The sequence below is a fragment of the Teleopsis dalmanni genome, chromosome 1 (assembly GCF_002237135.1).
Source record: "Teleopsis dalmanni isolate 2A chromosome 1, ASM223713v2, whole genome shotgun sequence".
Lineage (NCBI taxonomy): Eukaryota > Metazoa > Arthropoda > Insecta > Diptera > Diopsidae > Teleopsis > Teleopsis dalmanni.
Genome location: NC_051846.1, coordinates 3,576,030 through 3,599,283, shown reverse-complemented (window position 1 = coordinate 3,599,283; position 23,254 = coordinate 3,576,030). Strand labels below are relative to the sequence as shown.

Genomic DNA, 23,254 nt, shown 5'->3' with positions numbered 1-23,254 from the left:
CTTTATATTAATATAAAATTCAAATTAATTTAAAATAATTCGATGGTACTGACAACTAACAATAAATAAATAATAAAGAAGTAATATAATTTAAATAATACTTTAATCAAATATAGCTGAAAAAAATCTGTATTACAGTAAATATGGTTTTTCCATTTATATAGATTCATTTAATATTTTATTATTTTATTATTATCTTAAAACAAAAATGGCATATAATGTTTCGGATAATTTTGAATAATACCAAACATATTTTTTTCTTCTTTATTTTGCCCTTGAATTTAATTTCTAAGGATTTTGAAATTTACCTGAGCTTACTCACACATTTATATTTAATCTGTTATTAACAAACAATGAAGAATATAATAAATTTAGAGAAAAATAGTTTTTTTGCCCTCAGCAACCATTGGCTCAAAACAATACTAACATTCGCATTATCCTTTTATGCTATTATATATAACAAATGACTTTTGAAAAATTTTTATTAAATAGTTGTTTAGCTTAAGGCATTACTTTCAAAATTTACTAACTTCTTTTAATATATGAATACTTCTAAATTACTGTCACAACCTTTATTCACCCTCTTCAGTTTATAGGTCTAAATAAATTCTTTGTTTCTGTTCATAATCAATCAATAAACTGGAAAATCACTTTTGATAGCAAGCAAGCCTGTTTTCCTGTTTTCCACCTACAACTACAGTGTGCGTTGTCTTGAAATCTCTAAGTAAAGTGCTAAAAATGCTCTTTGACTCTTCGAAAGTATAGATATAAATTATACTCTACACGTAGGAAGCATTAATCAGGACAAAGTATTCTTATCTAATTATTCTTTGTTTCTTGTCTTTAAATAACAAATATTAAACTCAGCAATAAATACAATGATAATTCAACGAGTTCACTAAGTTATCTTTTGAGCTCAAGTGTGATTTCGGCAGAAAGCAATTACTTCAACCTAACCATTTAATACAGAACTTACAGCACTCATACTCTGCATGTCTTTTTACTATATATGTTCATATAACCTGACTTGTAATTTAATTTATACTTTCTATCGCAGTTTAATATTTATTTCATATTAAGCATGTGCGCTATTTACATAAAACACATTGCATTCTCACTAATACTAGATTTTCTGGTTATCTACGAGTTTAATTAGATATGTATATATATTTAAATTTATGTTAAACAAGAATTCAATATTTAAATGGAAACAATGTTATATAAAATAATAATTTTTTATTTGTAAAATGTAATTTACAAATTAATTACTCGAATATGTTTTACTCTTAATAATTAACTTAACTACAATGAATTATTCCATAGCAAATATTTTAAATTATTTACAAATCAATAAATAATAAAAATGTAAATAAATTCTGCTTACTAGCAGAATAAAAAATTGAGAATTATATTTTAGTATATATATATACGCGCATGTACTTAGATGCATTCATTAACAAGTAAAAAAAAAACTAAATGAAACTACTATATAAATAAAATATAGAAAACGATGGACGAATGACGCGTACTACACATACCATATTTCTTTTCATTAGGTCGATTAATAAAGTCTTGAGGCGGTATGCTTAATTTCACAATCATAGTTTAAAGTAAAAAAAAAAATAAAAATAGTATAAAATAACAATGTTAAATTAATTAATAATAAATTAAATCATTTGTTTGCTAATCGTGATAAAAATATATTAAATAATTGGAACATACAATAATGTCTTTGTTTGCATACTGATAAATATGAACACACTCGGCACATTTATTTTGTTTGTGCCATATATACAAAACTCTATCAAAGAATTGTAAATATTACATTTTTGATTATGTTAGAACATTTGAAAAAATTCAAAATTTTTTTTTGCAATATAAAAGAAAAAAAAGTTTTGACTTAAAATTAATTTAAATAACCTAGACAAATACACAACTAATAACACAAATGCGCACAAGCAATATGCAATATTTAGTAAACAGCCCGCTGAATCTATTAATAAATTAGCCTCTTTATTTCCAACTTAACTAATTAATAGATTTTTGACAAATTTATACTGCAGTTGATGTCACTTGCGCTTTGCAATAGTTACTACTTTCGCGAAAAAAAATTGTTGTTGTTAGTTTGTGGGTGTGGTTGCAAGTTTGTATAGTTTTTTCTAGCCATTTTCACACTTCAGTCCATCACAATTACCCCAAAATATGCAATTGCCTACGCCGCTGTAGCATATCAGGAATACAGCCGTCAAAAAGACCAAACTGCATATTGTGCACGGTTTGCGCTCGAGGAAAAATCCTATTAAATAAAGCACTATAAACATAACATGAGTTTCCACTAGAGCTGGATTAGTTGGCTTTGGTATTAGCAGCACCGGTAGCAGACATTGTAAACAATACATAGCGTTGCTAAGGGTGATCCACCTAATAATGTACATAAAAATTATAATTTTCATTAAAATGTTAAAAAATCATTTTTAATTTTTTTATATCCAACTCACCGACTTTTATCACTTATTTATATTACGTTGTATGTATCACTCTTTAAATTAATTTCGTTTGTGTTTGGTATAAGTTACTACATTAATATTCACAAAAACATTTTATCTAATCGCTTAAGTTTTTGACTTATTTTGATTCAACTGCAAAATAAAATAAAAGACGATGAAGCACGAAAAATGTATTACACTTTGGCAGTTTTTTTGACAGCTGTGTAACACATGGTTGCATTTTCAAATATATCAAAATTATTTTTATTAAAATAAAATTATAAAATTTATTAAATTTATACCAATTTAGTAACAATAGAAATGCAAAAATACTACTTGATAAAATTTGATATTTGATAAATTTAGTATTAGTATTTAAATTTGCATAACACCTTTAATGTTAACGTAATTTTAAAAAGACGTTCTAATCGTTTTTTAAATAATTAAACAATTGATAACGATGCTAAGAATTTTATTTTAAAACAAACTAATAGATGCTTATCCAATTCCATTACATATAATGTTTTACTATTCTAAGAGTTTTAAAAATACTTCATTAAAAAATTATGTTCTCATTATACGTTTACAGTGTCACAATTAACACAATAAGCTCGTTGTGTATTTAGTAATTATTGTCATATTCCATACAAAAATAATTCCAATGATAGTGTGAAAATAGAACAATTATTTTAAATTACCTTCTGTTTAGAGAATTCAGTATTAAAAAAGAGAACTATAATGATGAATCAAAACTAAAATAAATCATTCAAACAATTTTTATAAAGGCTCAATTCAAATGAAATTATATGTTTTCTGGAGTCGTGTTTAATTATATATTTCTTAAACTCTAATTGCGTAGCTATATTAAATTTATTGCTTAATTCTGAATTTTTATTGTTATTTTCTATTCCTTTTCGCTTTTTCTTTTTTTTATTATAAGCTAATATAAATTTCATAGTGTGAATATACTTAATTTGAAATGCAAAATTATTGCTAATTAAAGTATGTTATACAAGGTGAGATGAAAAAACTGCAACCAACTTCAGACTGCTGTCATTTCTAAACCGCTCGTCCCACAGCTGTCAGATTTATTCTAGTGACAGCTCATTATATTGTTTACAAGCGCACAAAAGCATTTTGGTGGGAATTTTTCAAAAAAAAAGTTATTTGTGATGGAATTCAAGCGTGATAGTGTGATTGCTTTGCATTTGGCTGGAAAACCACAAGTGGCTATCGTTAGAGCCCTCCAGCATTTAGAAGTGAATAAATGTTTTGTGTCTCGTACCATCGCTCGTTACCATGATACTGGTAGCGTAGCCCGACGTCAAGGAAGTGGACGAAAAAAAACAGCAACATCGGCAGAAATGGTTCGAAAAGTGAAAAAGCGAATTGAACGAAATCCGCGTCGCAGTGGACGAAAAATGGCTCGTGAGCTGAACATATCGCAATATGCCATTCGGCAAATATTGAAAAATGAGCTTGGACTAAAGCCATTCAAGTTCCAAAAAGTGCAAGATCTTACTGATGCGCAAAAAAAAGTTAGACTCGAAAAAGCTAAAGAGTTGTTTCGCTTGGCCGAAAGTGGTGAACTGCCGAATTTGGTTTTCTCCGATGAGAAACCATTCGTTATCCAGCAGTTTGTAAACAAACAAAATGATCGTGTTTACTTGCCAGAGAGGTCAGCTGAAAATTTGCAACTTCGGTTGGCCATCACAACTCAAAAGCCGGCCATGGTGATGGTGTGGGCCGCCATAACAGCCGATGGTCGCTCGCCGCTCGTATTCATCGACCGTGGTGTCAAATTAAATGCGCAAATCTATCGCGAAAATATTTTGGAGGGAGTTCTGAAGCCCTGGGCACGCAAACATTTCGGCCGCAGACCTTGGACATTCCAACAGGACTCAGCACCATCGCACTCAGCACGCGCCATCCAAGAATGGTTAAGAAATGAGGTTCCTCGCTTCATTTCCACCGCACAATGGCCACCAAAATCTCCGGATGCCAATCCGTTGGACTATTGTGCCTGGGGTATTTTGGAAAGCAAGGTTGGAACTAAAAAATACCAAAGTGTCGATCATCTCAAGCAAGCGCTTCGCCGAGAATGGGACAAAATACCGCAGAGCCACTTTCGGGTCATTGGCCGTTTGAAGGCCATAGTTCGTGCCAAAGGTGGCCAATTCGAACAAATCTAAACCGATTCTCAAATTTGATATTATTTCCGACATTTTTTGCTTTCATTCAATAAAATTTAAAAAAAATGAAAAAATTATGGCGTTTTACTTTGTTGCAGTTTTTTCATCTCACCTTGTATATAAACATATCATGAAATCAACAAAACTCATAATTATGTCTAGATTTTATGGTAAAACTTATGGTATAATTACTTTTTTTTTTGTATAATAATTTAAATTAAATTTTAACTATTTTATTTGAAAAGCATGTTTCCATCGATTCTCTTTGAAATTTCAATAATAATACAAATAAATAATAAATACAAATTTTATGCATATCACAAATAATTACATTACTGTTTCAACTATAATCAACATGACACGATATACGATACTTAAACACGATAAAAGTTGGTTAGGTTGGAGTAGCTGGGCCTTATATTAAAGCCCATTTAAATTCAAATAATAGTCCGTTGTGATACCACAACTTTTCAGTACAATTGTGTTTAATATTTAACTCTTTTATTGCGTTCTCACATGCCACCAATGAATAACTTTTAAGTATTAAGTATATAAACCTTTATATGTTGTTAATAACAAAATGTGCAGATTTACAATATCCTTTTTTGTTTTAAATAAATTAAAAATTAAACTAAATTTTATGAATTAAATTTTTGTTTCTCCTAGTTATAATTACTTTATTTAAAAAAATAAAACAAAAAATTAAATATATACACTGCTTTTATTGCAAATGTATGTAAACAAATTAATTTTTGCAAGCAAGCCTCACCTCTCAGATTCAAACGTAGCGGACATTTTTTTCCCGCCCAATAATATTCCATGAAAATTTTATCAAAATTATTTTAGAAAACATAAATAACAAATATATAAAAAAGTATACAAAATTTAATTTATATATAGATATTTTTATACAGATTAAAACAATTTTTTTAATAAATAAAATGAAAAATATATTATATATAACAATTTTGGAAATAATTGCTGTTATTAAAAACTTCCCATATATGTAAAAAAAAGCTTTTAAAAAAATTTAAGCTGTTCATTTAAGCTGTTTGTGCGTTTAACAAATTCTTATGTCAGTTCGTCTTTCTAAGACTTCCATGCATGTCTGACTTGTAATATTAATAATTCCCACTTCTTTTAAAGCTTTAGATTTCTCTTCAGGAGTTGTGGCGTTCCGAAGAGTCTCATGCAAAAGCAAAGCAACACCACATGAAACATTGAGTAGTTTATTTGCGTCATGAATTCTGAAAATTAAAAATAAGCAATAAATAATAAACAATTTCAATTATTTTATATTTTGTACTTTTTAAAGAGTAAATCCGGTCTACGGCTGTATTGTCCAAATAAAGCAAACAAATTACGTGTCATGTCGTAATTAAACTGCGCTGCACCGGGAGGATTAAATTTAGTATTCATTATCATATAATCCATAATGTAATCATCAATTTGTTTAGCTATGAGCCTTAAAGTAATGGTGAATAGATTGCTCGATAGTTCTCGTTCAAGATTATGTAAAATTGTAACCATTACCTAAATGACAAAAGATAAGATTATTATTTTGCAATATTAAAACTATATTTGTGAGGAATGTTATTATATTTACTTGAAACATTTCTCCAGCACTCGCAGACAGTATAAATGGTTCTTTTGAATTATGTTCCTGCATAGTTGCCCAGTTATCCCTTCGATATGACATAGATTTAGCTTTTATTTCATTAACTAATTTTGTACTTAAATTCTTAATTAATTGCTCAGTCCAATGTTTTAATTCGCTGATAGGATCTTCAAACACGGAAATGATATCGTTTGCATTTGGTCCAAATAAGGCAGTATTTAAATGTAAATAATGCACATTTTCACCCCATTCCTGAAGCACCATTGTAATATAGTTGATGGCATTTAAAATTGGTGTAGTGTCAACCACACCATTACTATGCAACTGCACCAGGCGTCTGCGAAAACTATCGATTAATTTAAGTTGCAAATTAAGGAACTGTAATTGATGACCAGGTTGTAGAAGCGCGCAATATCGATCTTTTATAGCTTCTAATAAGCGCATAAATTGATCAGCACATCTTGGTATTTTTAATTCATCATCAAATATGTTGGGATCAATGAACAACCAAGGGTGTTCACTCTGCAGTATTAAATCCATTTTTTCCGCGCAAACTTTAAGAAATATTATTTAAAAAATATATAATTTTATAAATTATGTTGTTATATACATTGTTCTTCCAGTGTTATCCATTTTAATAAATAGACTGGTTGCGTTAAAACAGAAATTGAACTGGGAAAGCTTGCAGGATAACCAAAAGCTAAACGCATTTCAGATTCGAAAGCTAATGTCTCATCGATTAAATGCGCAAAAAGATTCTCATCTGCGCTGATTTCTTCAATGTCAGCAGCAAGTTTTTCAATAGTTAATTGTATAAGGCCACGTATGAACTCGAGCTGAAAATTAGAAAAATGTCTTCTATCTTAGTCTGTATAACATAAAGAGATCAACACTTACACGTATATTTAAATCTACTTTTCCAGCATTTACTGCTGCCTGTTGGAATGTTTTACCTACAAAAAGATGTGCTATCTTTCCCCAGTTGAGTATTTGTGTAAAAAACCATTCAGGTTTATCCAAACGATTTGTTTGACGTGTACCAGTAAAATGATAAGTAAATCTAGATAAAATAAACTTATTGAAATAATTATTATAATATCTAAAGATTTACTACCTTTGCCTATATGGCGCTAGCAGTAACTTGGTCACTGTGGTTAATGGTGGACACATAATACTAGGTGTTATAACTTGCAAGAGTTCAGTTTCATCGCTTGGAGATTTTATCTAAAAAATTATAGATTGATTGTAATCTAAATAAATTAAGTTGAACTTAAAACAAACCAAAAGGAGATATTCGGCTAATAATTGTGCTTTGGCAGTGTTGTCTTTCGAAGGAGAGTAAGTTAATGAATCGTGCTCTATTTGACCCCAACGCATCGCTTTTAGTATTGCTGTAAATTCACTAAAAAAGAAATAATATTTATTAATTCTTTTATTCATTGTTTTGCATATATTCTGACAACCTCGAAAACTTTGTTTTAAGTAAGGAATGCCATTTGGATGCAGTGCTTATAGCATACGATTTCAACACCGGTGCGTCTACATTCCACAACCTTCCGAGAACACTATTTTCACGGTCGTTTTCTTCGTATAGTGTCAAATATAAGTTTACCATTTTTCCTTCATCGCGTCCGTTTACAGCATTTGTTAAATCTTGGCTAAAACATAAAGTTTTCTTAATATTTTAATGCTCATAATTTAATAGTATGCTTTTTATATATACCTGATTTCTTGTATGTGTTGTAACACTTTAAGATACCGCACCAAAGTCTTTAATTTTTGTACCTGTTCAACCTCGTATTGTACTCCATTCATGACTTCAGTTATTTTCTCAATTTTACTTTTAATGATATCGCCGACATCGTCAAGCTTTTTAATGTGATCATCTACCGTAGTGCTCGCACTCTCCTCTTGTTGTGATGTAGTAGGAAATAATGTATCATTTTCCTCAATTTTAAAATTTTTCTATTAAAATAAAATAAGTACATATTGAAAGCAATTAATATAAATTAGAAGTATTGGCATTAGTTTAAAAATTACTTTTATTTTGTTTTGTAAACACTCAGAGCGTTGCTTGTATTCTTCTATCAGCAAAGAAGCACGATGTATTTTATTGAATTCACTTCCAATTTCATTGTCGATACGATCAACTATTCTTTGCTCATAACTATTTAATATACTTTTCATTTTTCTAAATAATATAAACGTAATTTAGAATTTAATTTAAAATATATTGTATTTGAGTGAAGTTTTTCTATTTTGCACTGTTGTCATATTTTTGCGTTGCCAACAATAATAAACACCGCCAGCTGTTAATTTTACCTATTGAACATATCTTCAAAATAAAAGTACTTGGCAACGCCTTATTAAGTCAACGTCTGTTCAAATTTGTTTGTTAGCAGGTGATAGGGGACGCCACAGATGCGTTCTTTTGTTTGTTTTAAAATTTAGTTTTGTGTATATTTATATAATTTGCAGTTTTAACGCTTTTAAAAATGCACACTCCACCAATAAAACGTAATGCTAATAGCACTATTAACGAAATGGTTTACCACACTCCACGCACGCCTCAACCGTCAATTAGCTTTAGCAAAGAATTGCGGCAAGCGTTGCAGGAACGCAATTTGCTAACAGCAAAATCACGTAATAAGGGTAAGTTTAACAGATTACATATTATTATAATACCTTATTATTCCAAAACTCTTTTCTATAAATAGTTTGTGCTATGCTGAATAATAGCAGCGCTTCCAGCACCTATGGTACTCCCATTGGCGGTGAAGCTGATAAACGAAAGAATTTTCGTATGCAAGCAATACAGGAAATCATCACTTCGGAAAAAACATACTTGAACCAATTGGAAACACTTATACAGTATTTCGTACGTCCTCTGCAAAGTATTATTGATGCTTCCAGCCACTCAATACTGTTTAGTCATATCGAAATGATACACAGTTTAAATGGTGAGTTACTGAGCCAACTGGAAAATGATGTTAAGAATGTAGCTCATGCCTTTCTTAAAATGGCACCATTTTTTAAGTTATATTCAGTGTATGCATTTGATTATCGCAAAGCTTTGCTGGTATCGCAGAGTTTACTAAGTAAAAATGCGGCCTTTCGTAAATTTCTGGAAGACACTGAAAGTCGTCCCGAAGTACAACGAAAGTTGAACTCCTTTATGATAACACCTATACAACGTGTACCACGTTATAAACTACTACTGGAGCAAGTTCTATTATACACTAGTCCTGCTGATGAAGATTACAAACTATTAAAAGGTAGTAGTTTCTATAATATAATGTGATATTATATTAATATTCCATATATTTTTTTTTGTAGAATCTGTTAAACAGATTGAAATGACTGTTTTGCACATAAACTCCTGCGTTGAAGATCAGGAAATCACCCAAATGCTCATTAATTTACAAAATTCTTTGCTTAATCGTTCTCCTAACATTGTGAAACCATCACGCAAAGTTATTAAGGAAGGCATTTTGCAGAAGGTGACAAGGAATGGCACTGATGTGAAACGTTATTGTGTTCTCATGTCAGATATTTTTATGTACTGCAAAATACTTAAAGAGCGTGCTCCTAATACTGTGGTCGAAAACTCACTTGAGTGTTGTTGCATTTTCCCGCTAAAAAAGTGTAAAGTCTACGAACTATTCCCAGGCAACTTCAAGGTTACTTGCCAAGGAGATGGCATTATTTTTGGTACTACAGATTTACAACTAGGACGCACTTGGGTTGGTTTTCTAAGAGATGCCATAGATTTACATGTGGAATGCAGGAAAACACTACGAAAAGAGTCTAGCAAGAGAACACCCATAAGGTTGGTATATAAAATATAATAATAATTTTAAATAAATAAATACTTGTATATGTTTTAGGAAAAAGGATATGAAAAAATTTGATATGGATTATGTGTTGAGTCCAAATAAAAAGAAGTGCGTAAGTATCTGTTGAATTTTGTATATATAACTTTGGTGATCAAACAGTATTTTTTGCATATACTAAACTGATTCATTATTTAACTTTATTAAAACCAAAAACGAATCATCATCCCCAATAAGAATATTTCATATAAAAAAATAATAAATAGCCAAGTAATAGAGTGAGGACCGTAGCCAGGTATTTACTTTGGAAGAGGCTTTCGGATAATTTGTGGAGTTTAAAAAATTTATAAATAATTTTTATATTATTAAATAGCTATTATGTATTATTCTAAAAAGAAAATGTTGGGAAGAAACTAGTTCATTGGTCTTAATAAATAAGCAAACGAAGCAATACTTTTGGTTTATATTGGTAGAAAGTTGAATAATTAGTTTTCTTAGATGTTAGCTTCTTTGGACGTCACTTTCTTTAAATGTCACTTAGATGACAATTTCCTTAGGTGTCAGTTTCGTTAGATGTGAATTTCCATCCGTGTCAGTTTCCTTAGATGCTAGTTTACTTAGGTGTCAGTTTCCTTATAAATCTACTTACAGTACAATTCTAATAATATGCTAACAATAGCATTAGTTATTCGTTAGATTCACAAGAGACTCAAGTCTGAATATACTCTAAAAAATTAAGTGATTAAATGACTATTTCTAAGAATGAAACAAACTGGTGATGATTCGTTTATGGTTACTTTTCATTTAGAAAATGATTTTAATTTTACACATTTTAATTTCAGGATTATGATTCAATTTATCGCAATAAAAATCGCAATTCTGATTCTGATGATGACAGCGATAGTAAAATTTCAAGTACTTGCTTTCCACGTGCAAAGAAATCAATTGGCGCCACTGACAAAGTCAAAAACAACACCAACACAAAATGTGTCGCATTCACAGAATCTTCAATGCCAGATACACAAACTGTGGAAATGCGCAGTGATTCTCAACGTACTTCAAAGAACCCAACTGAAAATCGTATTTCCAAATTATACAAATACATCGCTACAGAGAAAAATCCCATTCGTGGTATATTAAAGCGCACACATACAACGAATGCCACAGATATGACTCCAAATACAGAACATGATCCTACTTATGGATTCGCTAGTCGTTATTCAAATTCAAAGTCATATTTTCGTGCACATAACGTTGACAATACAATACCAAGAGCAATAAATCGTGAAGATGTATTTGGTAATGGTAACTTTCGTGATGTGTTGTATCCATTACGTTCAAGTGGTGGCAGTAATAAAAGTGCACACTCTGCTAATTGGAGTATGCCGGAACATCTCATACAGAACGAAAACTTTAGTACTCCACCACAGAAGAAACGTGTTAAGTTTGATGATTCCGAGGCGAATACTCCATCGAAACCGAAGGCATACAGTTTTACCAGTTCGAGTTGCACTAATTCCCAGCAATCGTTGCCAGAGAAGATTTACAATTTTTTTGCAAAACTGTTTTAGTTTTTGTTGTGTTTTTACAATTCTGATATTATTTTTTAATATTTTCACAATTTATTTTTTAATTCATATCTCATGAAAGAATCTCTTATTTGACATTACCATTTTTCTACTGTTATGAGATGTTTAAGTAAATAATACATATATTGATTACTACTATTAAAAAATCCTTTTGTATTTTATTTTTTATAATTTTATTTTAGTTAATGTTTTTTGCCTTTTTACTTATACTAATAGCAGCATTTGTTTCATTAAGTGCTGCTGATCTCTGCATGAATTTATCGATTGTCTTTTCGCATAAATCATTCTCCCACTGGCCATTAATTTTAAAGTGTGAACCTATGATGACACCCTGAGCCTTATTGTAGTATTCATGGAAATTGTCGGTAGTCACACCGGAACCAATCAATATTGGAGATTTTATTTTACCTGTTAAATTGTTTAAATCCTCCGGACTAGCTGCGTGACCAGTAGAGTTTCCTTTAATTAAAACTTAATTTTTAAGTATTGAATGAAATATTAGTATTATATTTGCACATACCTGTTATGATGACACCATCGGTTAAGAAAAATTCCGCTGCCTTCGCAGTTTCTAAAAGGCTAACGTCTTGCGTTATGGCATGTGCGCTATGCTTCTTTTTCAAATCGGTTAATATAAGCACATTGTCAGCATCAATTTGACGACGATAGCGTAGTAATTGCCCTGCACATGCATCTGTGTAACCTTCATCTGCAACATGACCAAATACAAAACCCTCAGCTCGTATAAATTGTAGACCTATTGCTTTGGCTACTGCTAAAGCTTCTCTATTGCCACATGCGAGAATCTGCATACCCAGTGGAGTGCTACTTGACAAAACTTGTTTCACTGCGCTGCCAATATGTGTCATGCAGGCCACTGTTTCCGGTGTGAAGTGCGTCGCTTGCACGTAGGGCACATCGTGCATATTTTCAATTAAAACAGCATCCTATTAGGATTAAATATTTCTAAATTTAAAATTTTGTTATATATTCAACAAAATATATTCTGTTAATACCAATTTATATTTATTATAAACGTTTGCTTCATATTGTGTTTTTTCGAGAATTTTATTCCAATTGCCGGCGTACTTAGGGGTACCTTAAAATGTATAACTTTATTATTTATTTAATAATTTAAATTTAATATTTTGCTTTTACCAGGCAAGGCATCAACGTGTATCATTCCAATGATATGACATTTTCCTTTATTAAATACTTTTAGAAAACGATTCATTTTCCTTCTGTAAACACGACCACTTGTTGTTATGACGTATAAAAAATTAATGGCATAAATATTTCAATTAGTGTATTTAATATTATTTGCTAACAGTTTTTATTTATGAAAACTGAGTTTTATATAGTTTTTTTATAGTTTCAATTTGTCGTTCTGGCTATGAGGACGGCTATAGGGACGGAATTCGCTGGCCCGCTCTACGTTACTATGTTTTAAAACCACTTTACTCAACACATCACATTTAATATATAGTTAAACACAAAAGATGTTCATTCGCATTCTAATTTATATTGAAATCTAAAATTAAATAAATTAATTTTTATTTAAAATATAAATTACTATAACTCACCGATTACCGCCGTTGTATCTGAAATTATATGAGAATAACTTTACAATAAATAAAGAAATATATTGAAATATATAAATAATATATCTTATTTATTTATTATTTACATTTATTTTTTATTAGCGTGTAATAATTATTTTATTACAATAAGGAAAATTGTTTTCAAATCTACTGTCGATTTTAAAAATCAGCTGTTGTGTTTACATTTTATTAATTTTGTTTATAAAAACAAAAAACGTAATATAATGTCATTCACAATAACTGTAGAAGGTTCTTGTCTTGACTAACAAATACAAAACAAAATTAGACTTTGAAATGCATTATTGTGTTTGTAATTTGTTAATTTAGGCCGTGTGCGAGTTCGAGTAAATTGCGGTAAAGTAAATTGAAATTTCCTAGGGATTTTTTGCACTCCACTTAAATAAATATTTATTTATTTATTTTTTGCATTTATTTATTATTTTTGGTTAAAAGTTTTCAAATTTATTAATTTATTTATTAAACATCTTATAAAATTTACACAATGGTGATACCTAATTTATCTAATTTTTATCTAACTTACCCTACTCGAAATTGTGGTAAATACTAACATTCGCTGCCATACCGACATAATTTACTATTTCCCTCAATTTACTTGAGCTGGCACACGGCCTTTACAAGTTTTATTTCTATCAACAATGGCATTGAATGAAAGTAGTTTTGAAGCTGGTAGTTTTGAACATGGTTCCTGGCTGTTGACTTGGTGCGTTGAAATGCGAAATTTTTGCCAAGTTTCCTACGTAATAGCAACATTTGCAGGAATGACAAGCAGAGCCATGAAAATCAAACTACAGTCAAACTTCTTTAACTCGAATTTCTCTATAACTTGAATAAAAATATTGTCGCGTGCCTATAGGAATATGGGAAAGTGCATTCTATAAGTCGAATTTTTGTTTTTAATATGAATCCATTTTGGTGTTATGGGAAGTTCCTTTTTCTAAACCAAATTTTTGATTTTTTTTCTAATGTTACTTCTTTGTTAGAAGACTCATTCGAAATTCTGAATTATTTGTTCATAACATCCCGTTACCGAGTTCCGGACTAACGCAGTATGTCTCTCCAGGCTCCACTGTTGCGTGCCCGTCTTCTCATGTCTTGTACAACAAGAGCGGTTAGTGCTCCCTCAATTTGATCACTCAAATTTTATGGTTGTATGGTGCTGAAGTATGGAAGAGTAACGTTGAAATAATCCAACGTTTCCAGAACGAGGTTCGACGGAACATTTTTAAAACGCCATCGTACATGAGGAACAGCGATATACACCGCAATCTAAAATTTCTTCGTAAAAAGTTCTTCGTAGATTTTTTATCCTCTACGAGTTGGTTTATGATTTCGTTCTATTATAAAGTGAATTTATTAAAATTTTCACTCTGAGCTTCAAATTTGGCAGGGCACGAGTTCGATTCCTGGTACTTGCAGTCTCAAAAAAATTATTTATAAATAATTAAATACAATAATTATTTTCAAGACCACTGATGATAGGTATTTGACAATACTCGAAACAGCTATATGGCCAGTAAAAAGTTCAATTAATTAAAAATAATATAAAAAAATATTTTTGTTGTTGTTGTAGTTCACTATTTTTCAAAAACCTTTTTATTTAATTTTAATAAAAACACAAATTACTGTTTAATTTTTCACTTGACTATACTTCTGCTCAAAAAGTATTCGGATTTTGTATATAAAACATACAAATTTAAATTTTATTCTAAATTTATTTTATCTCCTTCAAAATATGCTCCTTCTGAAGCGATACACATATGCCAACGCTTAACCCAATCTTCCATACATTTTTCGTAGGCCCGTGCAGGTATGGCTTTAAGTTCCTTCAGCGAATTCTCTTTTACCGATTCAATCGACTCAAAACGCTTACCACGAAGGGGCAATTTGAGTTTCGGGAACAGGAAAAACTCGCACGGATCCAGATCTGGCGAATATGGTGCCTGAGCGATGACAGTGGTGCCGTGTTTGGTCAAAAAATCGCGTACAACAAGAATTTTCCATAGTAAAAATCGTTAAATGCACTTGAGGTAGTCTCACATTAACAGCTGCTGTAAACAAACTAATTGACAGATGGCGCCCAAATTTTTACCGACCTATGGTAAGAAAGGGTGTAACAACATAACAAAAAATTTTTTGAAAAAGGTCTATTACTTAAGAAGTAGTTAACAAACAACAAAATACGGTTACTTTTTGAGCAGAAGGTAGTTACACTACACTATCTTACAAAAGTTTTCGTGCAAGTTTGTTGATATTTTGAATGATTTTCTTTAATGTTGTTGTTAAGAGAGTGAGAGTCAAAGAGATACAGTGAGGTCTACGGACAACTCTTTTTGAGGTAAATAATTACTCTGCCTAGACAACCGCGTGTGAAAATGCCTGTTTATTGTAAAAAGAAAAATTCAAAAGAAAATCGTATCTTTAATTGTTGTGTGTCTGTCTTGACTGTACAGCGAAAAGAGCTGGCCGAGCAAAAGTATCTTGTAGATGCATTGAATTGTGTTTGCTCGCGAACAAATTAAGCAAGTCAAATTCAGTTTCGATTTGAACGCAATCGTGAACGGTTCGTTTTCAGTAAATAAAAATAATTTTAAAATTAAAAATACAAATAAAATATCGACATAGAAAATATCAATTCAAAAAAGTGTTGTGTAAAAAGATTGTGTGTTTTCAAAACAAAAGTAGGTGTATTTCAAGTAATTTTTTTTTTAAATATTTTTCAAAATTTATTTGTAATGTAAAGCGTATGAAATTGAAATTTTGAATTCAATATTTCGAGTACCTCGAAATGAAAATAACACCTGTCTTGACCGTATAACCGTATTATTTGGATATTGTCATAGTTTTACTAGACGAGTGTATGTCGTAGTAATTCTGGCATTAAATAATAAAAAAAAATATCTGAAACTTGTAATGTTAAATATTGAAATGCGAGTGTCGTGCTGAGTTAGTAGATTTAAACATATGAGTATAGTAGATACATTCGAATGGAAAAACATACATCATTAATTATATTTTAGCCCTTAAATTTGCGTATCTTTTGCTGCTTTTTTTTTTCTTTAAAAGAAAATTAACTCTTAATGTTGGCTAAAAGTGTTTAAGGCGCGGTTCTGAGTTAAATCACTAAAACTCAAAAGTGTGTCAATTTGCATTTAGCATGTCTCCAAACAACCGAAACAACCGAAACAATAACTAGTCTTCCACTAAAAATAGAGGCTGAGTACAATCAAAATTTATTTTTTTAAGTAGCTACATTAACTAATTAATAAATTAATAAATTAAATAACTAACACTATTATTAATATTTTAATGGTTTTATTTTTTAAGTAGCATATAAATTTTTCTTTTTTATGTCGAAGACATAGAAAGGCACTCACAACTATAAATTAAATAAATTTTTCTCAAAACATTGTTTTTTTGTATCTTTTATTTTTTGCTAAATTGTGAGAAATTAAGCTATAATTTTAATTTAGTGCTGATTAACCAAAATGTTTAAATTTTATAGACTACAACTTGACATAAATTTTATTTGTGTCCAATGTTTCCGTGACGTTTAAATTTAGCAAAAAACTTATATATTTCCAAGACGATCATTTTACCAGTACATTTGAGATATTACTTTGCAGTCCTTGCAGTTGCAACACAAAAAAAAAAAAATTAAATAATAATAATAATTTATTCATTAACAATACAATTATCTTTAAAAATATGTTGCATAAAATACTTGTACTATATTAAGAACTTTCAATTAGCATCAGGCAATATTTATATATATATAAATATATATGAGAGATAACGCATATATACTTGCATATAAAGAAATCTATAATTACAGTTTTATTGTTAATGGATTTTGTTGATAAGATTTAGAAATCTTCAGCAAGCCTCTCAGCTTGCATTGGCTAGTTTATTGACTTGTTTGTGTTCATATGACTTGCGTTTAGATTTTTTTTTCACTCTCTCTTTTACTTGCAAACATTCACTTATTCGAAACTAATTCATTTGCTATTCACATTTATGACAACAATAGCTTGAGAGTGTTTAAGTAACAAACACAAAAAGTATTAATTACGACCTAATCTATTGATTAGGTAATATATTATATTATATCAATATTTTTAATCTATTGATATATACACCTGTTGTAATTTTTGAACCTTGATTTTTTTTATACTATTATTATTATTATTAAAAGTTTAAACGTAAAATCGCGCAACAGCCGATACTGCGGCCAGTAGAGTCCAATTGTACCAATTTTACTATTGATTATACAAAGCCACTCAAAGTTTTATGAACAATGTCCAGAACTAAATCTAGAGAAGAGCTCTTAATCTGTTCTGGTGACAGAAATTACATATGAAAGAAGTTTCTTCTGCTTGTTAATAAAGTTGGACAGTCACAAAAAATATGCGTTGTGGTTTCCTCATCTTCGAGGCATAATCTGCATTCCGAATTAGCAGATAATTGTAGTTTATAAAGCTGATATTTCAGACCATAATGACCTGTAATGAAACCCGTTAACAATCTTAAATTACATTATACTATTATTAAAAAAAGTGATAATCTTTTTATGAGAGCAACTAACACAAAAACGACATTATTTTGTTTTGCAGATAGAGTATATATTCTGTAGTATAACAAGCGCCAATCTTAAAACTTAAATGCTCTTTGTAGAGTGCTTTTCAGAACAAGTTTCTTCTTTTGTTTTTATTCTTATTTATTTATAATTAATTAAAAATTTTTTTAACAATATTTCAGTTGTCAGTCAACGCTATTGCATAAAGAAATTTGGTTTATTATTTCTAACTTAAATTTTTTGTTTATTACGAATACGGAGAGTTTTTAGATACTCAAACCTGTTATTTAAAAAAAAAAATATTAAAAAAATATTTTAAATTTAATTAATTATTGATTCAAAACAAAAAAATTTGCATTTCAGAAATAAAAAAAAGATTTCAAATAAAATTTGTTATGTAAATTAAAAGTCTTTTGTATATTTTTAAAATCCATATTACATATTGCATATATGATTATATTGAAGTCGAGGTATCTCAGTATAATTTTGTTTATGTAAATTTTAGGTTGCATAAACCAAACATTTAAATATTTCATAAACTAACAATTTCTTATATAAAAAAATATAAAAAAAAAGAAAAAATAAATAAATATAATAATAAAAACATTCCAGTTTAAAACATCTTGAGAGATATTATGCAAAAAGAAATCGAAAGAACTGCTTTAATAATAATAATAATTTAATAATAATAATAATATATAATATATGAATAAAGTATAAAGTGGTAATTATACTTAAAGAAAAAATATTAAATAATAATAAACCAATAAAATAGTTAACTGTTTGAAATAATACTAAAGAGTATTTAAAACAAAGTATCTAGATGTGAAACAAAGATTGACTATGACATCAGTGGGTCAAATACTTAACCAAATAAATTGCAACTCATTTTTAGTTAATCTACGTTGTTGCTTATTAAAAATAAATAAAATATCTTTTTAAGGAAAGTTTCTGTTTAATCAAATGTGTGGGGTTTTTTACAACAACAAGTGAACACGATTGTTTCATTGTATCTTAAAGAACGAACATATTTAAACTAAAGTTGACTTTATATTAATTGCTTATGAAAGATATACATCATGTGAAAGGTGTAAATTTCAAATTTCAGTAAAATTTATTGAATGAAATGGCTTTAGATACATAATTATATTGAGATGAAATTGAGTTCCAACCTTAAAATATTTTAAGTACTTACTATCTAAAAGACATGTCATGTTCAGCTCTTCATTAATATTATATTATATTCATCAATAAATTTTTATTGAATTTTTACCAATTTATTATTTATTAAAAAGCTCTTTTAATGATATCGCACATTGATGAGAAGAGACTCTTTATGTAAAGGAAAGAACTGGATATATCAGGCTGATCAAAGCTTTGAACATTTTGATGTTCGAGCATGTTTGTACTCGAGCACTTGGAGTACAATTAAACATTAAAAAAGATTGATCCTCATGTTATAATTCGAGTCCGTAGTTATTTTATATGGTTACGTGCCATGAGCTTAACACATATATCAAGATATTGCACTGATATGCCGCCATTGGAGAGAAAATTCCACAGTATCAATTAGAGTTTTAATAGGTTTTAATTTAATAAGTTTTGGATATGAATTCTACCTTAGTGAGGAGCGAGGCTCACTTAGATCTTTGGTGTTATTGTGTTACAGCACTTGGTTCTAAAAATGACACTTGAATTTAGCAAAAGAATAAATGGTAATTCCCCGTATTAACGTAGTGTCTAGGATAACTAAAGTTAAGAGCAGTTGGATCATGTCAGAATTCACTTCAGGTGGGGAGTCGTAAGTGAAAATGCACTTGCTATCAGTTGAACTAAACAATGAGACACTGTGGTACCTAATCAATTTTACTTAATTTTATGACAGGATGGCATTCTTTCAGGAATATTCTCACTCCTGTTTGAAAGGGTGATCAAATTTGAGTATGTTCGAGTAGTTTAAAGTATATAATTTTTTATAATTAATTAAATTAAATCTATTTACTTACATAATTATCTCACTATAACAACCATTTATTGAATTTTGATCTGATATCGCTCTCCAGGTCCCTTTGCTATTTTCATATCTTATGTGGTCTCTTACATCAGGCGTATTTAGTGCCTTCTTAACTTGAGCACTCAACCGGAGAAACAGCCCATCGCTACGTCTTATTAACATACACTGTCTGTCTGTCGCTTCAAGCATTTTTTTTGCTGGAGCACGTCATCCATCCCCATGACATGATAAAATCGATGAAACCGCTGTAAGGTAAATCATTGAATTATGTCAATTTTGTGATAAAGCGCGTAAGGATCGTGTTTCATTTGAATTCGATAGTCCATCCAACTTGTACAACTCTTCTTTGGAACACTGTCAGTACTACTTCATCGTTCTGTGATTGCACCCACGTTTCTGCGATATAAAAAAGCATATGTGGGATAACCGATCTACAGAACATTACAGTTGAATTAAATGTGGGTTAATTTGACAAAATGATGGAATAAGATTAAAGCCCTTTCTTCCTAGTCAAAACATAAATAGAAGTAAATACTCGTATGTACACACGTCTAAAAAGAGAGTCAAGAAATTATATTTGAAGCTGTCGTTATTAGACTTTACGCCGTTAATGCATTTAATTTTAAACTCTTTTTTTATATACCGTAAAATAGTGCTTGAATAGTGTGATATTATACAATATTTAATTATTTAAAAAATTTTTTTTAATTATCTAATTAAAATAAAAATGTTTTGCACACTAATTTAAAGTTTACTTATTTTATATCTCGTCTAAAATGCACGTTAGCAATACATCATCTGATTTAAGTACGGCTTTAGTATTTACATGGTGTAAATAGTTTAGATTTGATCACTTTTTCAGTTTTTAACTACAGAAATAAATTAATTTTACACTTTAAATATAACTATTGATCATTAAATGTGTGCACTTAAATCACTTTAATAATACTAAATAAAAATACAATGCAAAAATTTAAATAAATGGATGTATCAGTTGAATGTAGTTTTAAAATATAAAGACGGCATTTCTGGTGCCTGTTGGACTTGATCCACAAGGACCTATATTTATATATATATCTCTACTAATTAAAATTTAGTAGAAATTATGTAGTTTTCACTATATATATAAGCGTAAAGTCAAGGATTGCTACTTCCAGAATCCAGAACCATATACAATGGTTCAATAGAAACTTCTTTGCAATTAAAAGATTAATCTTAAATTTCAATAAATCTTAAGGTCTATGTAATATAATAAGATATTAGATATCTTAATAACTGGTATGGGATCCATTTAGATTGTGAGACGTAAGTTGATTCTAGTAATTATTTTAATTAAAAAAGTTAAGAAAGCGATAAATCGATCTCTCTCTCTAACTGGGCGTAATAAAATAGTTTGTATGCCAAGAAGACAATTCATCGCAGGTTCTTCGATAGTTACTAGGCTCTTCAGAATATCTTTATTAAGCAATCGTTAAAAACTTGAATTAATAACAGCATTATAAAAAACGGTATGGTATTGATAATTTAATCCATCCCTGTAACTAGGCTTATTAAGAGAGTTTGCGTGCTAATAAGATGATTGATCGAAGTAATAAGGTTCTTTATTCTAGTTGAGACTCCAATTTAACCAAAAGATAATTATGGATTTGTAATAGAAACTTGAGTAAGTAGCAAGGTTTTTTGAAAGAGTTGCACGAAGCTAATTCCATGTATCGCAGTAATTGAGTTTATTAGCTTATTAAAACGATCTATTAATATAACAAGATTTTTCAGAAGAATATGCACATTGATAAATTTATATATTTAACTAATAACTGGGTTTGGTGTAAAAACTTGAATGAGTGACTAGGTTTAGAATAAGAGCTTGGACAATGAAACATTTTGATTATTTAAATAGTTTGTGTACCAAGGTTTAACAGTGTTTATCAGAAGAATAGCATCTTCGAGAAATTTATCTAGCCAACTAATAACTACTCTTATGATAGAAATATCGACTTTGAGAAGTCAATAGATTCGAGTGACTAAGTTCATTAAAAAAATTTGGATATTATAAAATCGGTATACTCGTATCACTGTAACTCGGTTTGTTAGAGCAGCTTGGGTACTTGACAGTTGATCTATCTAAGTCGACTTTTAAATCTAAGCTTTTTTATAATACTCGTATTATGAGTTAAAAGGGTTTAATAGAAGTATTGTATATCACGTAATTGATATATGCACTTAACTGGAACTATCAGATGGCTAGTTCTGAATATATCTAGGTCTGTTAGAAGTGTTAATGTGTTAAAAATCAAAGTTCTTTTCTCGAAATTATTAATACCACTTAAATTTTATAAAGAGTTTACACTATATTCCTTTTCTTTAGGTACCGATACATGTATATATACTCCCAAATTTTATAGCGCATAATGTTGATTTAATCACCAGTTAAATTTATTTTATCTTTGCTTTGTTCTTTCTTACGTTTTAATTCCTAATTTGTTCATTTTAATTTCGCTTTGTTTTGTTTTGTGTAAAAACGACTTTTCTTAGCTGAGCTCAATAATTGGAATTAGGCTTGTTTTTCTGTGTTGCTTGTTTCTCTACAAATTTGGTTGGAACCACTTCTCACCGGCAAAACAAACGCAGCACGATCCACTGTATTGGCGTTGATGATGACAACAGCCTACGTCATCTCTATGATTTTTTCCAACTGGTTTTTCTGTTGGTTTTGCTTATTAATTGCGATTCGTAAACGTTTTCGCTGATAGAATATTTATTTACAGAGTGGAGCGAGTCGAAAGGGCCTATACGTCGTAAAATTCGTAAGCTTTGACTGATTTATTCGTTTAGATAAGTTTCTGTAGGTTAAAAGAATTTTTAATTAAGTCAAAAAAATCGCACAAACTGTTACGAAGTGATTTTGAAGATATTTATTGATTATTTTGTATGCGTATACGAAATATACAAAACTCAAATTAAAGAAAAAGATTAATTAAGATTGATTTTGTAACAATAATCCTATCAAATAATAGCTAATATCGAGTGAGAATATTTTTTTCTGAAAAATTTTTTAAATAGAATTTTAACAAATTATTAATAATTTTGGTAGTTAGGTAGTTGCCAAGTAGAAGAAGTGAGAATACCTTTAAGTTGCTAGAACGTTCTTTTAATATAAATGCTACATAAATCACTGTTTTGGGAAAAGACCGGATGCTTTATAGCCAGCCGTACGCATATATAAATACAAGTATTGGACGAATAAAGGGTTCATATATTGGAAATAGTGTAAGTAAAGAGAGAATAGCCCACGTGATAAGGTCTGGATTTGTATAAGCCTAAATAGTG

At 29.6% G+C, this 23,254-nt stretch overlaps 4 protein-coding genes across 4 annotated transcripts; 1 reads left to right on the top strand and 3 right to left on the bottom strand.

The window, feature by feature from the left end:
• Positions 1–1,996: 1,996 nt before the first annotated feature.
• Positions 1,997–2,712, bottom strand: LOC119668403 (bladder cancer-associated protein). Its single transcript, XM_038077892.1, has 2 exons — positions 2,499–2,712; positions 1,997–2,421 (listed from the first exon to the last, which is right to left on the bottom strand). Exon 2 carries the CDS (start codon positions 2,397–2,399, stop codon positions 2,160–2,162), a length of 240 nt encoding a protein of 79 aa, XP_037933820.1. The 5' UTR covers positions 2,400–2,421; positions 2,499–2,712; the 3' UTR covers positions 1,997–2,159.
• A 2,950-nt stretch (positions 2,713–5,662) lies between these two features.
• On the bottom strand, positions 5,663–8,514 carry LOC119683045 (RINT1-like protein). The gene is made up of 10 exons (XM_038096679.1): positions 8,337–8,514; positions 8,020–8,261; positions 7,760–7,954; positions 7,578–7,698; positions 7,411–7,520; positions 7,194–7,356; positions 6,907–7,132; positions 6,285–6,850; positions 5,985–6,211; positions 5,663–5,925 (listed from the first exon to the last, which is right to left on the bottom strand). The coding sequence occupies exons 1-10, from the start codon at positions 8,481–8,483 to the stop codon at positions 5,739–5,741; spliced, it is 2,184 nt and encodes a 727-aa protein (XP_037952607.1). The 5' UTR covers positions 8,484–8,514; the 3' UTR covers positions 5,663–5,738.
• Positions 8,515–8,607: 93 nt separating this feature from the next.
• LOC119683136 (kalirin) lies at positions 8,608–11,842 on the top strand. Its single transcript, XM_038096786.1, has 6 exons — positions 8,608–8,698; positions 8,775–8,948; positions 9,014–9,571; positions 9,633–10,125; positions 10,184–10,244; positions 10,972–11,842. Exons 2-6 carry the CDS (start codon positions 8,792–8,794, stop codon positions 11,698–11,700), a joined length of 1,998 nt encoding a protein of 665 aa, XP_037952714.1. The 5' UTR covers positions 8,608–8,698; positions 8,775–8,791; the 3' UTR covers positions 11,701–11,842.
• A 31-nt stretch (positions 11,843–11,873) lies between these two features.
• On the bottom strand, positions 11,874–13,471 carry LOC119682956 (uncharacterized protein F13E9.13, mitochondrial). Its single transcript, XM_038096572.1, has 5 exons — positions 13,302–13,471; positions 12,877–13,249; positions 12,735–12,817; positions 12,239–12,665; positions 11,874–12,177 (listed from the first exon to the last, which is right to left on the bottom strand). Exons 2-5 carry the CDS (start codon positions 12,950–12,952, stop codon positions 11,897–11,899), a joined length of 867 nt encoding a protein of 288 aa, XP_037952500.1. The 5' UTR covers positions 12,953–13,249; positions 13,302–13,471; the 3' UTR covers positions 11,874–11,896.
• Positions 13,472–23,254: the final 9,783 nt, after the last annotated feature.

What these genes read in the sequence shown, in the direction of transcription:
- LOC119668403 (XM_038077892.1), bottom strand. Translation starts at nt 2,399, where the DNA reads ATGTATTGTTTACAATGTCTGCTACCGGTGCTGCTAATACCAAAGCCA.
- LOC119683045 (XM_038096679.1), bottom strand. Translation starts at nt 8,483, where the DNA reads ATGAAAAGTATATTAAATAGTTATGAGCAAAGAATAGTTGATCGTATC. An exon ending in CTTAAAACAAAGTTTTCGAG is followed by an intron (nt 7,699 to 7,759) that starts GTTGTCAGAATA and finishes TTTCTTTTTTAG; the next exon opens with TGAATTTACAGCAATACTAA. An exon ending in TAGCCGAATATCTCCTTTTG is followed by an intron (nt 7,521 to 7,577) that starts GTTTGTTTTAAG and finishes ATAATTTTTTAG; the next exon opens with ATAAAATCTCCAAGCGATGA.
- LOC119683136 (XM_038096786.1), top strand. Translation starts at nt 8,792, where the DNA reads ATGCACACTCCACCAATAAAACGTAATGCTAATAGCACTATTAACGAA. An exon ending in AGCAAAATCACGTAATAAGG is followed by an intron (nt 8,949 to 9,013) that starts GTAAGTTTAACA and finishes TTCTATAAATAG; the next exon opens with TTTGTGCTATGCTGAATAAT. An exon ending in AGCAAGAGAACACCCATAAG is followed by an intron (nt 10,126 to 10,183) that starts GTTGGTATATAA and finishes TATATGTTTTAG; the next exon opens with GAAAAAGGATATGAAAAAAT.
- LOC119682956 (XM_038096572.1), bottom strand. Translation starts at nt 12,952, where the DNA reads ATGAATCGTTTTCTAAAAGTATTTAATAAAGGAAAATGTCATATCATT. An exon ending in TTTATAATAAATATAAATTG is followed by an intron (nt 12,666 to 12,734) that starts GTATTAACAGAA and finishes TAATCCTAATAG; the next exon opens with GATGCTGTTTTAATTGAAAA. An exon ending in CGATGGTGTCATCATAACAG is followed by an intron (nt 12,178 to 12,238) that starts GTATGTGCAAAT and finishes TTTTAATTAAAG; the next exon opens with GAAACTCTACTGGTCACGCA.